The 24,452-nt window shown below is 44.8% G+C and overlaps 1 protein-coding gene across 2 annotated transcripts in view; it reads right to left on the reverse strand.

Annotated features, from left to right (window-relative positions):
- LOC108701172 (UDP-GlcNAc:betaGal beta-1,3-N-acetylglucosaminyltransferase-like protein 1) overlaps window positions 1-24,452 on the reverse strand; it is a 120,998-nt gene that overhangs the window by 11,053 nt on the left and 85,493 nt on the right. The window contains exons 1-3 of one of the 2 annotated variants that reach the window (XM_018235451.2): window positions 7,214-7,281; window positions 5,408-5,503; window positions 3,470-3,594 (exon numbers count right to left, since the gene is read on the reverse strand). In XM_018235451.2, the coding sequence (XP_018090940.1) occupies window positions 3,470-3,594; window positions 5,408-5,473 (191 nt within the window). In that variant the 5' untranslated portion in view covers window positions 5,474-5,503; window positions 7,214-7,281. Of the gene's footprint in view, window positions 1-3,469; window positions 3,595-5,407; window positions 5,504-7,213; window positions 7,282-24,452 lie in introns of those variants that run through there. The other variant, XM_041577036.1, reaches the window with a different exon arrangement.

Here is a 24,452-nt window from a genome sequence, read left to right on the forward strand (position 1 = left end):
GGCCGTACGAGAGCTGAGCACGCAGTTTCGCAGGTTTCTCGCCCCGAGGCTGCTGCTGAGGGTTATATGAACTCTCCTCTCAGTGATGATTATCAATGGATTAATTCAGCATTTCTCATTTTTCTTTGTAAACAAACTTTAGCCTTTTAACCTCTGCAGCTCCAAGCTAGATGTGCAGCTCTAATGAATCAGTCAGTGTGATTGGTGGGCTCAGCTTTTACAATGGACCCAATCAGTTGGTACCCAGGTTACTGTTAATTCCCATCAGCTGATCCTGGGGGGCCCAATCACTTAATAAACAGTTTATTCTACTTTTCAGGGAGCACAGTCCAGCCACACACTCAGGTCACAAAGGAGGAATTCATGTGGCCCCAACAAGCAAACCTGTAACTGCAGAGGCAGGACCAGTAAATATGTGATACTGAGCCGGGGGTTAATCTTACAGCCATACAGACACCAGACAATTACCACTAGGTCCAGGCTGATAGAGCTGCCAGAGTTCCCCTGTGATAGCGGTAGTCACAATTGGAGGAGGCTGAACGGGTGCACTAGGAATGGGCAATCTGCTAGAACATATGGCCACTTTGTAACTGGCATCAACACATGCTCAAATTTGCATCCAAACTTCTGCTTTGCCTTCATAAATGGTCCCTAATGTCCCTGTTCCCTGCTGTAATGCTTCATTATTGTATTATATTTAAGGGTAGTGCCAGTGTTACTCTAAGACCATGATCCCCAACCAGTAGCTCATGAACAACATGTTGCTCTCCAACCCCTTGGATGTTGCGCCCAGTGGCCTCAAAGCAGGAGCTTGTTTTTGAATTTCTGAATTGGAGGCAAGTTTTGGTTGTATAAAAACCAGTTGCACTGCCAAACAGTCTCCTGTAGGCTGCCAGTCCTCATAGGGCCTTCCAAATGGCCAATCACAGCAGTTATTTGGTACCCCAGGAACTTTTTTCATGCTTGTGTTGCTCCTGAAACAATTTTTACGTTTGAATGTGGCTCACAGGTAAAAAAAAAAAAAAAGAAAGGTTGGGGACCCCTGCTCAAGTGACCAACGGAATTTGATGGAGGGATATTTTCTCAAACTGAGCTACTATGTTGCTGCTAATTTCTGTTCTGGACCTGCATCTCTATCTTTATCCCATGCAGAGTTAAAGCACCACATGCCCATCCCAAAGAGGAGGTGTCAAGCTCTAGTAAATATTGCCACACTCAGATTACTGACAGAAGAGCTTCCCATTGGCACAGGAGAGGGAGTCTGAATGTTTAATTAAACTATTACACGACTCACCCCCCCCCCTTCCTTCCACGAGAAGCTGCCACTCCCACTATTTCCTTATTATTCCCATTACCCGAGCCAAAAAAACACTTGCTTTGCAAGTTGTGGCCCCAGGGTAAGAGAAACTGTGATTAGATCTGGGGGGGTGGGAGGATTTGAGTGAGAGCCAGGACAGGTGCAGTGGGAACTTGTAAGATTGAAACAAGCGAGGGTGCAGGGAGTTAAGAGAAAAGCCTTACAGCAATAGGTACAGTGTGGGAATTCTCTCGCTCCCTGGAAACTGCCTGGGCATTAACGTAACACTGTGTATTTTGATGCCCTCAAACAGACACTGCTAAACCAGTCCAGCTGTGGCCAATATTTCTATAAATACTGTGTATAAACCAGCATAGGGATTCCTCTGTACTAAGCACAATTCAGCAGGAACAGGCCCCCAAGTTTGCTCATAGTCTGTACAGAGAGATCCCATAATACTATGGCAGCATAGGTATTGCCCTGTACTAAGCACAATTCAGCAGGAACAGCCCCCTACATTGCAGCAGATGCATTTTTACATACAAACACACTACCTGACTCAAAATCAGATCACAACCGTCTCCCTAATAAAAGCTCCTCCGGGGCAAGTGCCTATTTATGGAACGCTCCCGCGCATGGGTCAGGGTATAACTGTTCCTCCCACACATGCCAAGAATATATTGGTTGCTTCAGATTTTGACACCTGATTTCATTTACTATGAGATGCCACTTGGCGCCAATAAAACAAGCAGAGGTTTGTGTTAAATGCGTCACACAGTCCCAGTATATATGAGAGATGTAGTTAAGCAACAGACACGCACCCTTTCCCTACTGAGACCTCTAAGAGGTAATTTAATGAATTTGCTCTCCTTTAATGAAAAGGATATGAGATTGAACGTGATGGAAAGGTGAGTCCAGTCTTAGCTACCATGTAATTCACTGCATCCACAACATGCTAAGAGTTCAGTTACAGCAGGGATCCCCAATCTTTAGAACCCGTGAGCAACATTCAGAAGTAAAAGGAGTTGGGGAGCAACACTAGCATGAAAAATGTTCTTGGGGTGCCAAATAAGGGCTGTGATTGGCCATCTGGTAGTCCCTATGTGGATTGTCAACCTACATTGAGACTCTGTTTGGCAGTGCAACTGGTTTTTATACAACCAAAACTTGCCTCCAAGCCTGGAATTCAAAAATAAGCACCTGCTTTGGGGCTAGTCCACACGGGGAGATAGCGACGCGTGTGGACTAGCCCTTGAGGCCACTGAAAGCAACATCCAAGGGGTTGGAGAGCAACATGTTGCTCATGAGCCACTGGTTGGGGATCATTGAGTTACAGGTTCACTTGCCCTTTAATATCTGTGTGTATTTGTGGGTAGGATATTGCTCGGCTGGATGAGATGTCACATGCCACATAGAGAGCCAGGGACTTACTGTAGGTAAAAGACAAAAGCTACCTGCTCTGATTCTGCCTTTGCTTCCAAAAGGGGTTAAAAGGGAAGAGGTAACCCGCAGCTGAATGCTGGAAATAAGGCGTGTCCAATAGCAGCGTGATGTATGGGAGACAGTGATCAGCAGTGTCTTGTCTCTCTGAATTATATTAAAGGGAACGGTGCCGGGGGCAATTCACATGCTGGGAGTTTGCATAAGGCTCCACATGACTTTATCTACCCTCTGTAACCCCTTCCCTGCCACCATGGTAATATCAGCTCATAAACAATGATATTTCACACAAGATCTCTATCAGTGTGCTCTTATATGCTCTGTTATAAAGATAGCTAGAATGTCAGCCATAAAGCAGGGCAGGACTGCTGCTTACAATGGGGATCAGATAGGATCTGTGTCATCTGGAGCAGAACTTATTGCTGTAGGTTTTGCTGCACAGGGAGCCTTGCTGACCTGCATGTTAACGTTATATATTTTTATCAATAAACACAAATAAAGGAAACTGTAGATGTTGCAGTTTTAGGGTGGGCTCTGCTATGCTGCAGATTGTCACCAGGGGGCGTATTGCACAATAACCTAACTCAATATACAGTTCAACGACTCATGTACTTTCTCCCTTTTCCCAAACGTTTCTACATTAAATGTCATTGGTGCCTTTGGGGAGAATATGTTTCCTAAACGTAAAATGCCATGTGCTACTGTTTCACTCAACAGGGCAAAGGAACTTACTCGGATACGGAGTGGGTAGCGGCTTGCTCATGATAGCGGTACAACAGGAGGCCCTTGTCCACTCTATAAGCCCCGCCTCCTTTCCGAAGGTGCTCATAGAAAAACAACAGGTCCTCTGGGGATCCCTAAAAAAAAGAGAGACATTAAAAAGTATCACCAAACTTTACATTTTCTGTATTTCAGGGACAGAATTCCCTGGGGGGGCACAAACTGGGAGTCATTGCACTGTTTTCCTATTGGTATACGTGGGAACGTGGCAGTTTAGCAGCCATTTGCCTTCGTCTGAATGTCTTTATCCACCCAGTAACAAATTTGAATTATGTCTCCTTGTGTGTGGTTCACCTTTAAGTTAACTTTTACTATGCTATATAATGGTCAATTGTAAGCAACTTTTCAATTGGTCTTCATTATTTATTTTGTATAGTTTTGTAATTATTTGCCTTCTTCTTATGAGTCTTTCCAGCTTTCAAATGGGGGGTCACTGACCCCATCTAAAAACCAAATGCTCTGTAAGGGTACACATATATTGTCATCGCTCATTGTTATTAGTCATCTTTCTAATCAGTTCCTCTCCTATTCATATTCCAGTGTTTTATTCAAATGAATGCATGGTTGCTCGGGTAATTTGGACCCTAGCAACCAGATGACTGAAAATGCAAACTGGAGAGCTGCTCAATAAAAAGCTAAAGCTAACCACAAAGAATAAAAAAATGAAAACCATTTTGAAATTGTCAGAATATCACTCTCTACATCATACTAAAAGTAAATGCAAAGGTGAAGATTCCCTTTACAGGGGGAAGACAGTGACCAACTGAAGTGCTTTTGGCTTGAGTCAGTATTGAAAGTAGCCTTAAATGTCAGCTTGTGATACCCATTGCTGTGCCACCTTCATTCATACTGATACGGTAACAAATCCAACTTTTCACCATTGGCACAGGCCAGACGGGCAGGTTAGTGCAACACAAGTCTGTAATGTACCCGCTCCTACTGCAACTGCATGTCACAGGAGTGTCAGCTCATGGGGTGAGGGGGGAGTTAGAAGTGAAGCAGTTGTGTGGCAGTATGGGAAGTGAAATCCTCAGGGTGATTTTGGCAATTCCCGACACACACACACACACACAGTTGTTTTGGCTGCTGCAGAGATGAAGGTGCTAACCAGCCATCTGGCCAATGACCCCACCATGCACAGGGCCTGAGAGCTGAGCCGTTATACACGGACACTCATACAGCAGGGTGACCCCGGGGTGCTGGGATGCCGCCAGCTGGGCCGGACGTGGTTGATATTGGCACAGCGACAGGCTCTTCTCATCACTATGGGGCGAGAGGAACGCTCAGCAGTGGGGACAGTGTGTGAAACAATCCTCTTGGGGAGTGATAAGCAGCAGTGCAGAGAGCGGCCGGCTCCTAGCGTCTCCTTATATAGATATGTGCAAGCACATCGCCTGACTGCGGGTCAGTCCTACGCCTCCTCATGTTCCACTAAATGCCTACAGGAGAGTGGCACATGCCAGGATTCAGGAGAGGTGCCCCCACTAACAGACCACTAATCCCAACATAGAAGCCATAGCACGCGCGCAATAATAGCAGCATACTGTATAGCGTTTGTGGATTTTCAATTTGTTCCATCAGCCATAGGACCATGTTATCAAACTCCCTGCAAGCTGTCATCATTATTAGCCATTAGAGAGCTGGGGGTGCCAGTCTGTTTTGTGTCTCCCCGGGAAATGCTGCGGCCATGTTATATTACGCTAGGGCTGCAATTCTCCATGTCCTCCAGAAGGTGGAACACTTGTTTTGTCAACGGGAAAAGCTCTGTATGTGCCAACTGCACCTCAATGGGTGACCCTATGGGATTATTTGTCCCAAAACTAAATCTGGCATAGAGTTGTTGCTACACCAGAGGAGCATTAGCAACCTATCCAGTGTATCCACCCTTACCTTGCCATCCTCCACAAACTGGCCAACGTGGCAGAACCACTCCCTGGAGCAGAACCAAGTGGGCATGATAACAGTAGGTCCATGGGAGGTATAGACCTGCAGAAAAATGATACACAATTATTTATATAGAATAAATTAAACATCATCTTACTTCCTCTAATGGCACTTAATAAACGCTCTAAGCACTGGCTGCTGAAGGATGCTGGGAGGCTTGATATAATGGGGTGTTCACATTTAAATTAACTTTTAGTATGATGTAGAGAGTGATATTCTGAGACAATTTGCAATTGGTTTTCATTTTTCCTTATTTGTGGCTTTTGAGTTATTTCGCTTTTTATTCAGTCACTTTCCAGGTTGCAATTTCAGCAATCTGGTTGCTAAGGTCCAAATGACCCTAGCAACCATGCACTGATATGAATGAAAGACTGGAATATAAATAGGAGAGGGACTAAATAGAAAGATGCGTAATAAAAAGTAGCAATAACTATACATTTTCAGCCTTACAGAGTTTTAGATGGGGTCAGTGACCCCCATTTGAAAGCAGGAAAGAGTCAGAAGAAGAAGGCTAATAGTTTAAAAACTATACAAAATAAACAATGAAGAGCAATTGTAAAGTTGCTTAGAATAAGCCATTCTACAACATAATAACCTAAAGGTGAAACACCCTTTTAAAAAGCAAAGCGTTTCACTTTCAGGGTTGGAATTGAGTGTAAGGGGTGGTTCACCTTTAAGGTAACTTTTATTATGTTATAGAACTGCCAATTCTAAGCAACTTTTCAGTTGGCTTTCATTATAAGTTTTTTTGAGTTTTATAGTTATTTGCCTTTTTTCTGACTCTTTCCCGCTTTCAAATGGTCGCTGACTTCCTTCTAAAAACAAATGCTCTGTAAGGCTACACATGTATTGTTATTGCTACGTTTTATTACTGATCCTTCTATTCAGACCTCTTCTATTCATATTCCAGTCTCTTAGTCAAATCAATGCATGGTTGCTAGGGTATTTGGTCCCTAGTTACCAGATTGGTTAAGCTGCAAATTGAACAGCTGCTGAATAAAAAGATAAATAACTCAAAACCCACAAATAATAAAAAATAAAAAACAATTGCAAATTGTCTCAGAATATCACTCTCTACATCATACTGAAAGTTATCTCAAAGGTGTACAACCCCTTTAATTACCAGTAAAGTATCCTCAGAGAACAAACGGTGGTTCCTACTCCTTTCTATTTTCTGCAATGCTGCTTCTGTCTGCTACATTGTTTCAAGACTCAAAACCAGCAGTGCAGACAAGGATAAACAGGTGCTGCCCGAGTCGGACTGGAGTAATGGGGGCCCCCTCCCAGCTTCCCTCTGTGTGCGGACCGCTCCTGTTTGAAAGTCGGTACGTCACCCGCCTGCGCAGAGGCGCAGCAGCAGAAGTTTTTTTAATGGGGCACCCGATTTGGGGAACATGGTTGGGCCCACCGGCCCAGTCCGACACTGGGTGCTGCTTTCAATAGCAATTACATTTACAAATCACGGTGGGAATGAGGAATGAATGGCTATTGGGAAGTTGCTTAAAATGACATTATGATTCTATTTTTGGGTTTCGATTCCCTGAGTGCTCACTCTGTATCCGGCCGTTGGAAAGATGTCAGTAGAGGAATGGGCCGAGCAGAGCTGCTGTGTTTAGCAAACATGTCGCGCCGCAGAGCAGAAGGAAAGCAGAGTATCCGGAAGGCTCATACAGGCAGGGAGGGCTGATGAGAAAGCCCAGGTGGCCACCGGGACTAGTGTAGGTAGTGAGGCTGCTCCGTGCATTTACTCACCCCTGTGCATGCTGGGAAAGCGTGAGAAAATCCTACAGAATGACCCACCAGCAAGTGGGACTCCCAGTCTGTCCCCTTCCAACGCTCCATGTAACAGTCTAGCATTTTAAAGGGAAACTACCCCATTTTATGTGCAGGGTTTTATGTGCCCATTACAAGCAAAGAATAAACAACTAAATGCCTATAACCTATAAATAATTATAATAATAGCTGCTCATTGTGAGCCCAGAACTTTCAATCTTTATATCACTAAAGGAGAATGCACCCCCCCCCCCATATACAATGAATATATTTCCCCCTCTGAGGCAAATTGGAGAGGCTTTAAATGGGGTTTTTGCCTTCCTGCGGATCAACTGGCAGTTAGGCAGGTTATATATAGACTTAAAAGGTTGAACTTGATGGACGTGTGTCTTTTTTTCAACCTAACTTACTATGTAACCAGTGCCATGAATAAGGGGAATTGAGAATAGTCACACACAGTAAGTTGCCATTGGATCTGGGCCCCAAGGAATCAGCAGAGCCAATGGGATGCAGCATACCTTCATTTAGGAGCCCAATGCATTTTCCCATGACAAATGAGAGAATGTTTACAGACAATGGCCGACTGTCTCACCCACAATAAGTTTTCCCTCAGGTTTTTAAAGGAGAACTAAAGCTTAACTAAAGAAGTAGCTATAAATGTTGTACATTATGTTGTGTGCTTCTGTAGAAGCCCAAGGCAACCACAGCCCTTTAGCAGTAAAGATCTGTGTCTCCAAAGATGCCCCAGTAGCTCCCCATCTTCTTTTCTGCTGATTCACTGCACATGCTCTGTGCTGCTGTCACTTACTGAGCTTAGGGACCCACTCACAATATACAGTACACATAGAATAGAAATGTCACAATATAAGGCTTATTAGTAACAAATACAGATAATTACTACATGGCAGCACAGAGACCAGTGCAATTAGCATCAAAATTTAATAATCAGTCCTGTAGCATCAGCTGATATTACAGACCAACCTCATTTTCTGCCGGATAATTAGTGACGACCCCTAAGCTTAGCTTCTCAACAGCTGCTCAGAGCCCACTGGGCATGTGAGTGTCACAGACACTTTCCAAGATGGTGACCCCCTGTGACAAGTTTGAAGTCCTGGATCATTGCTGCTATTGAGAAGCTGAAGCTTTAGGCTGGTGCAATAAGTTCAGTATGTAAACTATGGTATTGTTAACCCTATTAATTTTTTAGGAACTCATTCTCCTTTAAGGCAGAGACACACAGGAAGATTCGGGGAGATTTAGTCACCTCTTCTTCGGACGATTAATCTCCCCAAAAAGCCTTCCAGCCGGCGATTTTGATTCTAGCTGGCGGGAAGGCTTTTTGGGGAGATCAGTCGCCGAAGAAGAGACAAAGAATCTCCCTGATTCTTTCCATGTGTCCCTGCCCCCAAGGCTGACAAGACACAAGGGTGGGCAATGGTTTCACACAGGGTGAGGGGGGGGTTTAAGGGGGTTTCAGAGAGTCTCATATTCCAAACCCACCATCTATGGATGGCAGCAGGAACCCCCACACATAACAGGATTTTATTGCAATTGGAACATTCTGGGCAAAATGAGGACAACTCTCTGGGCTACTAAACACTGCAGGACCTCATGACCCCAAGGCTCTAGATTTGACATTCACAAGTATAATAGTTGTTGCTGATGCCATTGCTTATTATACACACACTGTCACACAGGTACAGCCCCTGACTCCAGCCTTATTATACACACTGTCCCGTGGTTACACTAAACACTCCCACACTTACTATTCACACTATGCCCATAAAACAATAAATCAGAGTTTCTTTACTTTCCCATTAGATGCAGTCACTGTGCTGCACGGCCACACGAAAGAGTGGCACCTATTGTGATTGGTCCTGCTTCATCTCCCCTACAGCTTCATATACAGGGGTCTCATTGTGGCCCCTGGATGTACGAAACTGTGTGTTAGAGTCACATGGAAATAATGAACTTTCCCACAAGATGCAACCAACAGGGAACAATACTTTCTAACCCCCCCCCCCCCAAGAATTACATGACATGTGGCCTCCCACCAAGCCCAAGAGGATCCAGGGGGCCCCCAACCCATTTTGGGGGGGAAGGAATGTTCTACGTTAGGAGGTGGGAAAGGTTCTCAGAGACTGGGAATGGGGCTGTTCCATTCACAGGGATTAGTGCCTGTCACACGCAGCCTACACATCTGTTTACACATGTAACATACGGAGCTGCTCCGGCACTGAGGCACAAAGACTCCGCTCTGCCCAACCAAACCTGCTCCCATCTATCTCCACCAGCAGGCTAGGCTGTCACTTTAAAGGGAAAGTGTATCCCAGTTCCTTTGCTAATATTCAGTAAAAATATGCCCTTGTGTTATTCAGCCATGTGTCTGCATATTTACTAAATGTGCTGGTCTCTGCCAAGCTTAAATCAAATATCTACTGTCTCATCTTGCCCTATTGTCCTCACTTTGCCATCTTGCCCTACAAGATGGGGGTGACAAGTGCCCCAGGCATGAAGGGGGGCCCGGCAGTGCTGCAGTTTTGAAAAGAGTCGGGGCCCCCTTGAGAGCACCGAAGCCTGCGGCCATTCCGAACAGCCGAAATGCGGAAGTCTCGAAGTGGCAAAAAGACCCGAAGTCACAAAACAGCCTAAATTGAATTCCTGAAGCGGCGAAAAGACCTGAAGTCACGAAAGCAGGCGAAGTTGAAGTCCTGAAGCCACGAGTTCAATTCTACTGAACACCAATGTGGGTTTTTTTAATCTTATGGCCAACAATGTATTATTTTAATATTCTATAGGTCCCTGCCACCAATGTTTTTTTTTTTTAAAAAAAATGTTGGGGCCCCAATATTTTATTAACTTGTAAGGGGGGCCCTGCCATCAATGTTTTTTCAAAAAATATTTTTGGGGCCCAATTTTTTTTATTTGTAAGGGAGGCCCTGGCACCAATGTTCTTTTTTTTTTTTTTAACTTATAAGGAGACCCTGACCATCAATAGCTTTTTATAACTTGTGTGTTTGGGGGGGGGGGGGGGTTACCTTTTTAGTGCTGATGTCTGTGTGGTCTTTGGGCAGGATGGAGTAGGGCTTGGGTGGAGCTTGGGCATTAGTGTGGGCAGGGCCCAGGGGGCCCTGAAAATGTTGTTGTACGGGGCCCTGTGATTTCTTATGGCGGCCCTGCGTGTAACTATAGAGGAGGCTGCACAGAAATCCTGCCCCATTCCAATTGAAAATTTGTGTGTGCATGCAACATCAGGCAGGCAAAGAGGGAGAGGGCAGGAGGGATTGCTGCGAGTACCGGATCCCTCCAAATAATTTTCTTGCGGGGGGCCCGCCAATCACTAGTTACACTGCTGCCTGCTGTCTTCCACTTTGCCCTACTGTCTCCATCTTGCCCTACTGTCTCCAACTTGTCCTACTGTCTTCAACTTGCCCTACTGTCTCCATCTTGTCCTACTGTTTCCATCTGCCCCTACTGTCTCCATCTTGTTCTACTGTCTCCATCTTGTCATACTGTCTCCATTTTGTCCTACTGTCTTCATCTTGTCCTACTGTTTCCATCTTGTCCTACTGTTTCCATCGTACCCTACTGTCTCCATTTTGTCCTACTGTCTTCATCTTGTCCTACTGTCTCCATCTTGTCCTACTGTTTCCATCTTGCCCTACTACACTTGCTATATTATTTCTACTCACATCTGTGGCCCTGCAGGGTGGGCTCATCCCAGTCTCTATAGCTTTAGGCAGGGGCACCGTTAGGAATCACGGGCCCCCGTACAACAAAATTTCCGTTAAAAGACCACACAGACACGTGCCTAGGGCGCAAAGCTGGGGGGGCGCCAGGAACGTACCTGCTCTGACGCCTACCCCATTGTCCGGTCCCATCTCTCCCTGACTGCCACAAATATTTTTTTGTAACAATGCGCTTCTGCGCATGTACTTTCGCGCATGTGCGCAAAAGCGCATGTACTTTCGTGCATGCGCACCAGAGCACCAGGGCCCCCCATAAAAGTTTTTTAAATAGCATTGGTGCCAGGGCCCTCCTTACAAGTTAAAAACATTTGTGGCCCCAAAGAATAATTCTTAAAAAACCATTGGTGGCAGGGGTCTATAGAGTATTAAAATAATACATTGGTGGCCAGGGGATTAAAAAAAATATAAAAACACAAATTGGTGTTCAGAGGAATTGAACTCATGGCTTCAGGACTTCAACTTCGCCTCCTTTCGTGACTTCGGGTGTTTTCGCCGCTTCGGGACTTTTTTTGGCACTTCCGCATATTGGCTGTTCAGGACTTCGGAAGGAGGCAGCACGGCTTCGGCGCTGTCAAGGGGGACCCGGCTATTTCTAAAAGTTCAGGGCTACCGGCCCCCCTTCAGGCCCCGGTACACTTGTGCCCCCCTGATGGCGGCCCTGGCTATAGGTTAATGTCCTGTGTAGAACCTGGACAAGTATGGGTTACCGCAGACTCCCCAAACCTGTCACACAAGCTGACATGAGAAACTCAGGAGTCGGAATGACAAGACAGGACGTGCCTCGCAGGGGCCACTCTGCTCTCAGGCTTTGACATCAATTATCAGCTGCTGTAACTTCTTTACATGCAGCAAAATCCTGCACATTAGTCTCCCTCTCTCTGCTCAGATTAACGTGGGGCTGGTGCAGCGTCATGTCCTGCTGGGACTTGTACAACTACCGCTGCCTCTCACTCGGCACAAGAGCTCACACTAATCCAATCACTTATCAGGTCTGCAATGCGGCGGAGCTGTGGAAATGTCATAGGGTTTGATGTCATGGAAGATGTAGGATAGGAAACCAAAACATAAGCAATCTACAGGTACAACGAGAAATACTTCTAAGAACCGATAATCTAGAAGTATAAGCCACTGGGATAGGAATTTCTAAGCAGGCCCAGTCAGAGCCAATCAGAAATCTAGAAGATGGCTGGTCATTGGTGGCACTTGGGAAGCTGTGTTGGCAGAGGTTTGGAAGTTGCAGAGTTGTACACAGGAAGAGGAACAGAAGTAGTAGAGCAAGATGTCAGCAGCATGACAAGATGGAGACACTAGGGTAACACCTTTAGGGCAAGATGGAGGCAGCAGAACAAGGCAATGACATGATTGTGAAATGAAGGCAACAGGGTAAGACTGTGAGTAACACTTGAGAAACCTGTCACCATTCAGTTGTTGCTGAAGTACAACTCCCAGCATTCTTAGAGTTACAGTTCATCAGTAGCTGGAGGGCCAGAGGTTGAGCATTGCTATTGTACATGATTCATGGGCCCAACATGGCTTCTGAGCTATGGCATAGGAATGAGGTCTTTTAAACCTCCCCAGATGAAACAAATCCATATGCACTGCTCTGCACACCATTAAACCCGAATCCGCATAATTATTTACATGCAACCTGACATGTTATATCTACTGGATCCAACGTTTTATATCCACTGCCCAAAACCTGACAAGAAAATCCTCCTTATCTGCATGTGGGGAGGGGGTGCACCCTTCATCAGCCTGTCCTGATTTCACTTGGAAAAAGTTCATTGTAGAGTTGTGACACAAGGGTTGAATTCTACGTCTTTCCCAAAACAACCAAGACCGACCCAGTGAGTGCGGTCATGTCCAAGAGGTTGGGATTACACTACTGATTGTGAATAATCAGCCCCCAGAGAAGGAGATGAGCCAGATGTACAGAAAAGGGGGGCCCTGAATGTGCTGATAGAGGGACCTTCTGGTTACAGCGTTGGAGGAAAGAGATAAGTAACAGTAATGGGTAACGGGGGGGGGGGATATTTTGCTGCCTGTTGTATCTCCTTCACCCTACACCAACCCAAAAATAGACCATTTTTTTGGGCGACTGGCAGTTGAGTCAAATGCATTTTTGGGTGTGCCATTAGCCTTAGTGATATATTTGTTATGGCATCTTCAGTGCTTGAGTTGGGGCCAAGTTGAGTGATTTTTGGAAGTGTTATATTGGGGGTCGTGGGGGCCATTCCTAGGACCATGATAAAAGCCTCCATATAACTGGGGCACAGGGGAAGTTCTCAGGCTTTGCTGCTTTCAGATCCTCAAGTTTCTCGCACTAAAGCAGCCAACTGATCGCCGGCCAAAGAGGATTGTGGGACATGTTCCAGGTGAGGGGGGCCGGGTGGGGATAGGTGGCTGTGTGCTGCCTCTAGGTTCCCAGGCAGAGCCGTTGCTGGGGGTTGGAGCAGCAGGATTTTGAGGCTGGAGAATGGAGAAAGATGAATCACAGGCCGTTTGCCTCCTCCGCACTTCCCAGTCTAATTGCTTCAGGGGAGGTGGGTGGAAGGGAGTGCTAAACCCTTTCCATACAAGGGGCTGTGCCCCAGGCAGAAGATTGACACCAGAGTTGTATTTAAGGGGGTGTCAAAATAACAGCAACTGTCCTGTGACCCACTCAGTACTGAGCCTGCTGATGTAGGTAAAAGTATAGGAACCCAAGCGTAAAAACATAACAGTAGCTCAACTACAACTCCCATCATAGCCTGAAAGCTTTTCAGCTGAAGAGGTGAAGAAGTCTGCAATAAGACAACATGGAATCCAATGGGAAAAATATAAACCAACATTGTGTGCCAGGAGGCATCCATCATGTACTGAGCACCATGCTGTCTCCCATGATTCCTTATCAGACATGTCAAACAGACAAGGATTGCACAGGTCTCCCCAGAGGTGAAAGAGTCACACCATCCTCTGATAAGGGCCTGCCCTGACCCTGGGGCCCCAGCCCTGTTGTTAGTATAAGATATTGTGCTTGGTCACAGTCAATAAAGTCACTAAACACAAACAGATAATGGCTTGGCTTGCAAATATTTGGGGCTTATCCATTAAATGATTAAGGAAACTTGACAAGTCTCTGGGGTAAGGAGGAAAAATGTGTACTGGGAACAGCAAAGGGTTAATTTAAAGAGCCCAGAAAGTTACTCAGAGCTCTATGCTACTAATAGTACTGACACTTTTTGCCCATTAACAGCACCTATAGCCATAATGTGTACAGTCCTGTCAGTAGGCCACGTCCCGATCAAGGCCTCGTCCAATGGGATTTCAAATCTGCCTGATACATGAGTGGCCAGACACTGGTTGAGTAGGCTGTAATTTTGGCCAATTGCCACTAGGTCAATCCAATCATTGGTCCCCAGTGAACCCATGGCATGAGGACTACATCGATGCACTAAAGGCTGAACAGAATTCATAAAACTGCTCTACAGATTTCTGCCCAATTATTCGCTATATATCAGTTGGGCTGACCATATGGAGCAAGTTGGCCACTTTTATAGGTCTGTGTATGGGCAACTTAAAGGAAAACTACACCCCCAAAATGAATATTTAAGCAACAGATAGTTTACATCATATTAAGAGGCATATTAAAGAATCTTACCAAACTGGTATATATTTAAGTAAATATTGCCCTTTTACATCTCTCGCCTTGAACCACCATTTTGTGATATTCTCTGTGCTGCCTCAGAGATCACCTGACCTGAAATAATGCAGCTCTAACTAACAGGAAGAAGTGTGGAAGCAAAAGACACAACTCTGTCTGTTAATTGGCTCATGTGACCTAATAAGTATGGTTGTTTGGTATGTTTGTGTGCACCGTGAATGATATGATTCCAGGGGGCTGCTCTTATTTGTTAAAATTGACATTTTCTATTTATGATTACCCAAAGGCACATACTACTAGAAAAGTAAATTATTATGAAAATGGTTTATTTACATCAAGCTGTTGTATGCAATATCTTTTTATAGTTTTAACCAAAAGCCTGCTATAGGGGCCAATTATGGCTGAGATGGAATCAGGGAGGTAGTGAGTAAATCCAAGGGTGCTGGGAGAATTACCGGGCCTGTCTGGCTTTGCCCTACTGCTGAATGAACAAGGAGGTAATGTTGCTAGTAATACTTGTGCGTGGGCCGCGGTCAGTTGAAAAGAGGAAACCAATCCCTTAGTAAACAGGGAGAGCAGGTAATATTAGGGCCCCCGCCATGTTAGTTCCGCCCAGGACACCAAAGCAACCCCACAGGAGCACGCGTTACACTCGGTTCCTTATTGTAGTCACTAAAGAGAAATTTTAGAAGGGCAAGTTTTCCAGTTTGGCGGCACAAGGTAAGGGGTGAGGCCTTGGTGCTGACTGACACGGGGTGTGAAGGCATTTCATAGTCTTTGTGCCAATTACGATACATCCAAGTCTAGACTTGTGTTCTCCTCTGGGATGTCCTTTCCCAAAAACTAGCTGAGCTGGTCTGTCAGGAATTTCAGGTTAGATTATGAGAGCAGAGCATCAGCAGTCGGGGAGGGCTCTCATGCTCCAATCAGACGGAGAGACAGGCCTCCATGTGACATGTACTTGGCTTGTCCGATCGATTTCAGGCGATTGCCAGTGTCTACAATGAGGGGGCTCTGGTGCCAACTCACCAGCTACTCCCATGCACCCTAATTCCCACTGTACAACACTGCCCTAATGAGGTACAACACGTCACAAGGGGGAGAGAAACCATTCATTCTTCTGATTGGTCTCCAGCTAATGACACACTCTATACTGCGGCTTATTGATAGGCTTTTATTTTAAATGGTAAGAAATGTGAGTCTGGTCATGGGAGAAACCTCCCGGTGCTGCAGAGTTCCTGGAATGTGCTTTGGAGACAAAGGCCAAAGGAAAATGACAGCAGCACCCTGGTTATCTCCAGCACCCTGGTTATCTCCAGCGTGGCATTCTGGATGAGGTGCCGCTAAGGGATTCCAGAAGATACACACACAGCCTGAAATATACTGAGTCGAACTTGATAAAATGCTGCATTTCAACAGATGAGCTTCCCGGCTATACCCCCCTCCCCAAGATTCCCAAATCCACATCTTCCAGCTGTTGTTTATCTGCTACTCCCAGTGTCCCCTGAGAAGCTAAGCCTGGGAGTTGTACCTATCCTTATCTATAGCAAGCATTTGTAAAGCGCCACCATATTCTGTAGTTCTGTACAATAACAGAGTGCATACATTAGATTGTATACAAACATTGCCCAATAAAGGACGTGTATATTATATTATATGCAAAGCAACATTCAGCTTTATGGCACTGCAGCACCAGGGTACATCCTATAACTTGACGGCCCCTACAATAAATTAACCCACCCTCTGCTGATAGTGATATCTCCTTTCCTCCCCCCCCCCAATGAATCACTCATTCCCCTTTCTTGGTAGGGTTCCCCATAATCTGACTGCCCTTACAGTAAAGAAACCCATATCTAGTCCTTTTGACATTTTAAAACACATCTCATTGCATCACTTTCCTTGGGCCAAAATGTGTTTTAAGTCTGTTTATCCTTTAAGACCTGAATAAATAAAAGGAAAATAAAGCAGAACTGTGCAAGTCGCTCTCAGGCTAGTCGAGCCGCATTGCTCAACGGAATGAACATCTTATTTACTTAAACAGAGAAGATATAAAATCTGCAAATGCTGCCAACAAATGGAGAAAGACTTGAGTTTTTTTTCAGGGCCCCGGCCAAAATGGGAATAGTGCTCCCTGATACATGACATAGTGCAGACTGCCGCTCACAGATCAGGTGATGTTGCAACCGTAAGAACATCAAGACAGAGACATTAACCCCACAAGCAACAGTGATGTGCACTGCCATGTACTCAAATAAGCCTCTATGTAAACACGGGACAGAACATGCCAAGGTTTGGATCCACCAGGTTATGGGATTCCATTCCAAGAGAAGGGAATTGGTCATTCCTTTGTGGGGAGGAAAGGAGATTTCACCATCAGCATAGAAAGGGTTTCTTTACTGTAAGGGCAGTCAAGTTATGACATTCTCTACCAAGAGAGGGAAATGAGTGATTCATTGGTGGGGAGGAAAGGGGATATCACCATTAGCATAGGTAGAGCTTCTTTAATGCAAGGGCACTCAGGTCAAGGTTCTTAGGAACAAAATTAGGCCCTAAATATAGCCTGTCTTTTTTGGAGCCAATAAAGCACCAACTACACCTAGCAGCGCTTGTCTGGTCACCAATCATCAAAGAGTTTGCACATGCAGTACAAAGCTGACGATGACATTTCGCTGTTGAGCGCCACCCAGGGGCCCCTTCATGTTTATTTTACATTAGAGGAAAAGAGACAAATGGAGAGGCAGTTAATTGCAGGAAAAGCAGATCCCTCTCTCTCTTATCTAAACGGCTTCACCCGACAGGCCATTCCAAGGGAGGAGGACACAGAACAGCTGGAGCTGCACTCCACTCTATCAGCCAGCACTTCCTCACTCCAAGAGGCACCCCAGGCTATAAATTACCCTTCTGCCATCTCTTGGCCCCCAGGAACATACCAAACCCAGTGATTCTTTCCAGGTTGCACCTACTGGGACACTGCTGTTAAAATCCTGAGCATGGAGAGAAACAGAAGAGAAAAGCCAGATATCTCAACCCTGTACTAAGACTAATTCTGCAGGAACAGCCTATTCATTTCCATGCAGCACATACATATAGATAATACCAACCAATGCCAGCATTTCAGGACATTATTTGTCTTAACTGTAAATGACTGAGTGATTACACACCATTTATTTCTATTTATTTTTTTCTAATTTCTGTCTTTATTAATAACTCCACCCCCTATCTTCTCAGAGAATCACTCATTACTTTCTGCCGCCCTTACAGGAAAGGAACCCTTCCCAAGCTTCCCAGCACTGCCTTATAGAATAGGTTCCAAATTGCAATTTATAGATTTATTCTGCTCACTGTGCCACTGGGGCTGACCTGGCATAATCTCCATTTTACCGACCAAAACACTTTGTGTGAGGCACTTAGCACTTTTTCACATTAATGCACTTTATAGTTGAATTTAATTCATTCTAAATCAACTCTGGGTAAATAATCGGAGAGTGTGGGGTTTTACTGCTATTTTTTATTTTGGGTGAATGGGCATTAGTCAGAGTAAAGTGATGTAGCATCACACACAGGAGGGAGTGGGGGCAGAAAGGGCAAAAGCACTTGGGAGCTTTGTTCGAATAGGTACTAGTTGTATAGAGTCATATTTCCAGCAGAAAAAAAACTGTAAATATTTACAACTTGGGCTTCTGTCAGGCAGGAATCGGACCTCAGGGTGTAAGCTGACTCCTCTTAGAAAACGAATTGCCCGGATATTGTTGAGACATCTTCTACACTCAACGAGGGGTAAATACTCATCACACACTTACAACAACTGAAACTGGCTGGTCTTGAAACAGGAGCAGCCACTTTTAGCTAATGACTGCACTGGTAAAAGGTACCCTGTGTTTAAAAAATGGCACATTCAACAAAGTACTCTATTCTTCCTTTGCCCAAAGGAGTTTGCAGTATAAAATGTACGTAGGTTATATGGACTGGTTTGCTCCTGGTGTAGTTGGGTGCCAGTTTCATTAACAGGACGTAAATTTCACACAGCTCCATCATAAAGACCACGGCATGGCAACTGCACTCCTATTATATCTAGAGCTACTTTAAAATTACCTCCCAGTGTAGCCTCTTGGTCTGACTGGTATATTCATGCCCCTCCACAATGTTTGGGTGGCCATCCTTCTTCTAAATTAGGGTGTCTACTGACAGAAGATAGACCATCTTCGATTTCAACAATGGTGTTTATTGACATGGCATGGTTGGCAGACATTAAAGCAACTTCTCTGTCAGTTATAGTCTTCTGGGCAAAGCATGGTTAGTAGATTAAACTCCAGGTGGCCCATCTGGAATTTACTGGGCACAACGACAGCTAAAGCAGTCTCAGGAAGGGGGCAAGTAAAGTATTAGTATTTTCTGCCTCCCACTTTCCCTGAAGTTAAGCCACTGTCTGGAGGAGTAGTTCTGTTGCTCCAGGAAAGGAACGGGCCCCTCAGGTTCAGGTGTGAAATGGCGTGGAGGCCGTAGGAGGATGGGGGAAGCACACTGTATAATACCTTTTTACAAACTCCACACAGCAGTCTCCATCCAATACAGCAAGCAAATGTGGTTGGTCCCTGGGTCCACCTACTCCCCTTTCTAAAATAAAATTATTTTAATTTGGTTTCCAAGTGAACAGATTTGTCCCTTGCTGTGGTGTGGGGCCATAAACAGTTTTTTTTTGCAGGGGGGCCCGTAACTTTTAGTTAGGCCACTGACTGGGCACATCATGTTAGCAAAAGGAATAGTATATTTTCTTAATTGTGAAGTCTACTGGATATGCCATGGAGAAGGCATAGTATCTTCTCTTCTTAACTGTGGAGTCTACTGGATATGTCATGGAGAAGCCTTGGCATCTTCTCTTTTTTGGTGTGGAGTCTACTGGGCATGTCATGGAGAAGGTATAGCATCTTCTCTTCTTAACTGTGGAGTCTACAAGACATGCCATGGAAATGGCATATCATCTTCTCTTCTTAAACTTTGGAGTCTACAGGGCACACCATGGCTAGCAAAAGGCAGAACATCTGATCTTACTGGGCAGGGCATGGTTAGCAGATGATACACCATCTTCTCTTCATCTATGGGGTCTACTGGGCATGTCTACTCGAAACAGCATAGTTGGCAGAAGATACTCTACTCACTTCTCTTTTATGTATGTTATCTACTGGGCACAGCATGGTTAGCAGGAGACGCACCATGTTCTCTTTCATCTCTGGAGTCTATTGGGCACTCCATACATATCAGAAGACTCCCCTTACCATTTATTTTCCTCCTGTTTGGTTCCATTCACCAATGATTAATCCTACCGATTGCATCATTGTGAGTTTCACAGCCCAGAGGGATCAGAAAAGCCTTTTATAAATGAAACATGAAACGATATTAATCAGAGCACCCAGTGCTTTCCTCCCGTGTTCCGTGTAATTAGGGTGTGGCTGACATGTAATCAGATCTTTATTGTAGATTTCAAATCTGCTGACGGCGCTCTGATAGCATCTCGGTTCCCAGACTTAAATTAGAAGCATTAGGCTTGCTGGAGATCCAATCAGATGGAGAAGGATTGTTATAAAGAGCGCTGGGCAGGTACATCATCAGGTACACTCATTCATCCTTCAGCAAATCTGTCTCTAGCAGGCGCATCTGACAAGTGATGAGACCCATAAATAAACCAACAAGACAAATGGGTGCTGATGTTAAGAAACCAAAAGGTCTTGGCACACAGCAGTCAACATGTGGTGACAGAAAGAGGGATTTTCCCCCTTATCCCTCATCTGCTCTAAACCCTTTCCTGTCAATCTATAATGAGTAGAGATCCAAATACAATCAAATGAATTTGAGGAATTGCTTACATTCACATCATTTGCCTATATTCATATCATTTAGGGGCATGCCCTGATAGCAGTGGAGTGTGCCAAAAAGTGAGAACAAGCACAGTGATGGCAGAAACAGCCCTCTAAATTTGCATAAAACTAAAACAGCATAGGTATTCCTCTGTACTAAGCACAATTCAGCAGGAACAGCCCCCTAAGTTTGCTCATAGTCTGTACAGAGAGATGCCATAAAACTATGGCTGCCTAGGTATTCCCCTGTACTAAGCACAATTCAGCAGGAGCAGGAACTTTGACAATACCCTGTATAGGTAGACACTATAAAGGCATGGGCAGGGACAGCAGAGCTGTTATTGTATTATGTGTCAGGGAGGTCAGGGAGTCCAGGGACAGGGAGAATTGACAGCAGAACAGATTTAAAGCCTAAGGCTGTAAGTGTGTGGGGGAGTCTGCCCTTTGTTCAAGAGCTCTGGGGCCCCTCCAGTGTTTTTATTTTCTGACAAAGCCACACTGGCCTGAAACGTATCTTGTCTAATATAAACCACTGACAAACGGCTTTGTGGACTGTTTGATCAGAAGCCACGCAGGAACCCCCTTATCTATAGCTGACATGAGAGAAGAGACAGGAAGCCCAGGTTATTCACTGTGCTGGGAGGTTTAGGGCAGAGACACACGCTCAGATTCAGGGAGATTAGTCGCACAGCAACAAATCTCTTTTTCGGGGCGACTTATCTCCCCGAACTACCGTCCTGCCGGCTAGAATGTAAATCGCTGGCGGGATGGCACTCGGAGCACTTCGTTTTCTGAAGTCGTCCGAAGATTCCTTGTGATGCAACTTTGCAAAACAAAGCACTCCGAGTGCCATCCCGTTGGCGATTTTCATTTTAGACGTCTGGAAGGTAGGGAACGCAGTTCAGGGGGGATTAGTCTCTCCAAAGAAGAGGAGATTTGTCGCTGGGCGACTAATCTCCCCGAATCTGACCATGTCTGCCCTAAGTGATCTCTTCCATATTTGAGGCAATTACCCAGGTGCTCAAGAGTCAGATTCCCCATCAACAGCTCTGGGCTCCTAAACATCTGACGCCTGATTTCTGCTCTGCTGTGCAATGAGGAACCTTATGCCTTGTCACATTCAACCTTAAATAACCCACTTGCACCCCTTCAAATATAAAGCAATTCTGACAGAGTATTTTTGATGGGTCGGAAAACTGATATAGATATATCTGTAATATAGAGCGAGTGATGTTCCGTGCAGGCCGGGATGATGCAAGTTCTATTGCGTGATATCGTTCCTGTTATTCCAGCACGTAGAAGCTTACAGCAACCCTGACCAACACGGAAGGAGTGTAATGCACAACTGCCCTCACGTCTGTAAATAAACAGAACCCCAAATAAGTTTATATATAGCAGTCACCTGTTATAGTCGTACTATGGGGCTCCTTATTTGTAGCTAGGGTTGCCACCTTTTCTGTAAAAAAATACCAGCCTTCCTATATACAGTATTTATGTTTTTTCCCTATTAATAACATTGGATCAATCATCGTTTTTACCGGCCAGGCCGGTAAAATACCGGCCAGATGGCAACCCTATTTGTAGCTAGGGTTGCCACCTGGCCGTTGTTTTACCAACCTGGCCGGTATTTTACCAGCCTGGCTGGTAAAAATGATGCTTGATGCCAATGTTATCAATGGGGAAAAAATGTATGTAATGTAAAAAAAGAATATAGGAAGGCCGGTATTTTTTTTCCAGAAAAGGTGGCAACCCTATTTGCAGCTTCGAGCAGGAAGTTTGTTAAACCCACTAACTTCATGATTTTGTTATGTTCTTACATAGGCAGAGGGGAGCCAAAAATTGGGCACAGCTCAGGTAGAGGTGCCAGTGCCACCTCGCAGGAATCCAACTGCTCCCAACACTACACCCACAGCCCTGGATATAATAAGGCCCCACTGAGCAATATTAGTATTCCATTGTCCAGCACTTTAGAGTAACGTGACTATGTTAAATCTTAGAGGGTTTAACTTGATGGACTGTTTTCTGCAGAACCTCATTATGTACCAAGTGTCCTGATCACTATCAGCCTTGTAACGCTGCACTGCTGCGACTGCTGACTTCTGCTTTCCATAACCAACACCTCCCCGAGCCCCATCTGGCACAGTCCGGCATAACTTCTGCTATTTACTGCTGATTGTGCAGGTTCAACAGTTCATGTGAGGTTGCGGAGCGCACTGCCCAAGCTGATGTTTAGTCTTTAGTTACAAGGAGTGGGCAGCAGGTGCTGCAAGGCTGTACCCCAAACTTGATTCACCCCCATCCCCTTTTTACTTTCATAGGTACAATGCAGTCCAGCAGCCTCCAAGTACAACCAGATTGTTGGCAGCTTCATCCAAATAAAAAATGAGCCCTGCCATGTTAGCAAACAAATCTATGGTCCCTTGGTTCATGTCGCTTAATGGGGGTTTCACCTTCCAACACTTTTTCATCTGGTTTCAGATAGATCACCAGAAATAAAGACTTTTTCTAATTACTTTCAATTTTCTATGTGCTTTTCTAATATTGAAGTATAAAGTGTCATTTTTAACCTTCTAAAACAGCTCTTGGAAAGGGAGGGTCAGCTCTGGGAAAGGGAGGGTCGTCTACCCTGTTAACTGATCAAAATCGATACATTTAGTTGATACATTTGTTATCTTGTCCCTGCTGAGCAGAAACCCTAAGTTTCACTAAAGGCAGCTGAAATGTATCAACTAAATGTTGCTAAATTGTAACAGCGGAGAATCTGCACCTGAATTACTGAGCTGCCAGACTGAAACACCAGAGGAAGGAACATTCAATTTTAAACTTAGATTTTGGGGAAAAAAATGGTAAAAAATAAAAAATGTTTAAGTATTTGAAAAAAGTCTATTTCTGGTGAACAATCTGAAAACAACTGAACTGAAAAAATGTTTGGAAGATGAACAACCCCTTTAAGACAAATATGCGGTTGGTCTGCACTAGTCCCTGTTCGGCCTTACTCAGCATGGCCAGCTCAGCGCATTTTTCAGTCGCATGTGAATCATACACGGCATTCGTTGGCAGTATAATGAGCCAATTATTATTCTTACTGTTACACAATGGATGCAGGTCGGGAGGTTCCGCGGCTGTTATTAAGAGGAAGGAACAGGCTATTAGTGTCTGTACAGAGTGAGTCTATTAAAGCTAAACACTAATATCAGCTGTGTGTGTTTCTATAATGGGCCGTATTCTACCCCCGGGGTCGTGGGCTTCAGCTGCACTAACCAAACTTATACAGTACATGAATTACACTCACCTTGGAGCTTTTATAGGGATGAATTGTCTGAAGGCTGTTCCTGCCTGTAAATAACCCCATAGCACCAAGGGGGAATATTGCACAAAGCTAGAATTGGCCTGGGGGCTACCTGTATATGCAAGGGAATGCTGGTCTTGTCCTAATCAAACTCATCTACCTGTGTGGGTACATCCTGGTCAAAATCAACTCACTGGGGCTCATTTATCAAAATTGGGCAAATGAGCCCATGGGTGTGAGTCACTGCCCAAGGACGTGGTCAAAATGGTATTTGGGTCCGATTCACTTCACAATTTGGGGCCAATATATACTTTCCATTGCCATTATTTCAGAGCACCTGTTCCAGTTTCAGTTTAAGTCAGAGAACCCTATCTCAGTGTTTCAGCATATCTTGGAGAACCCCATCTGAGTGTGTGGATGTATCCTCATCAACATCATTACTTTGTGTCATTGTATCTTGTATCATTGTACCTTTTTGCATCAGTGTACCTTATCTTGGAGAACATCACCTTTTTAAAGCATCAGTGTACCTTGAAGAACCTCATCTCACTGAGTCAGTTTATCTTTGGTACCCCATTTCATTGTGTCAGTGTATCTTGGAGAACCCCATCTCATTGTATCACCGTATCTTGGAAAACCTCTTTTCATTGTATCAGTGTATCCTGGGGAACCTCATCTCATCTAA

The sequence above is a fragment of the Xenopus laevis genome, chromosome 9_10L, assembly GCF_017654675.1.
Source record: "Xenopus laevis strain J_2021 chromosome 9_10L, Xenopus_laevis_v10.1, whole genome shotgun sequence".
In the NCBI taxonomy this organism is placed as follows: domain Eukaryota; kingdom Metazoa; phylum Chordata; class Amphibia; order Anura; family Pipidae; genus Xenopus; species Xenopus laevis.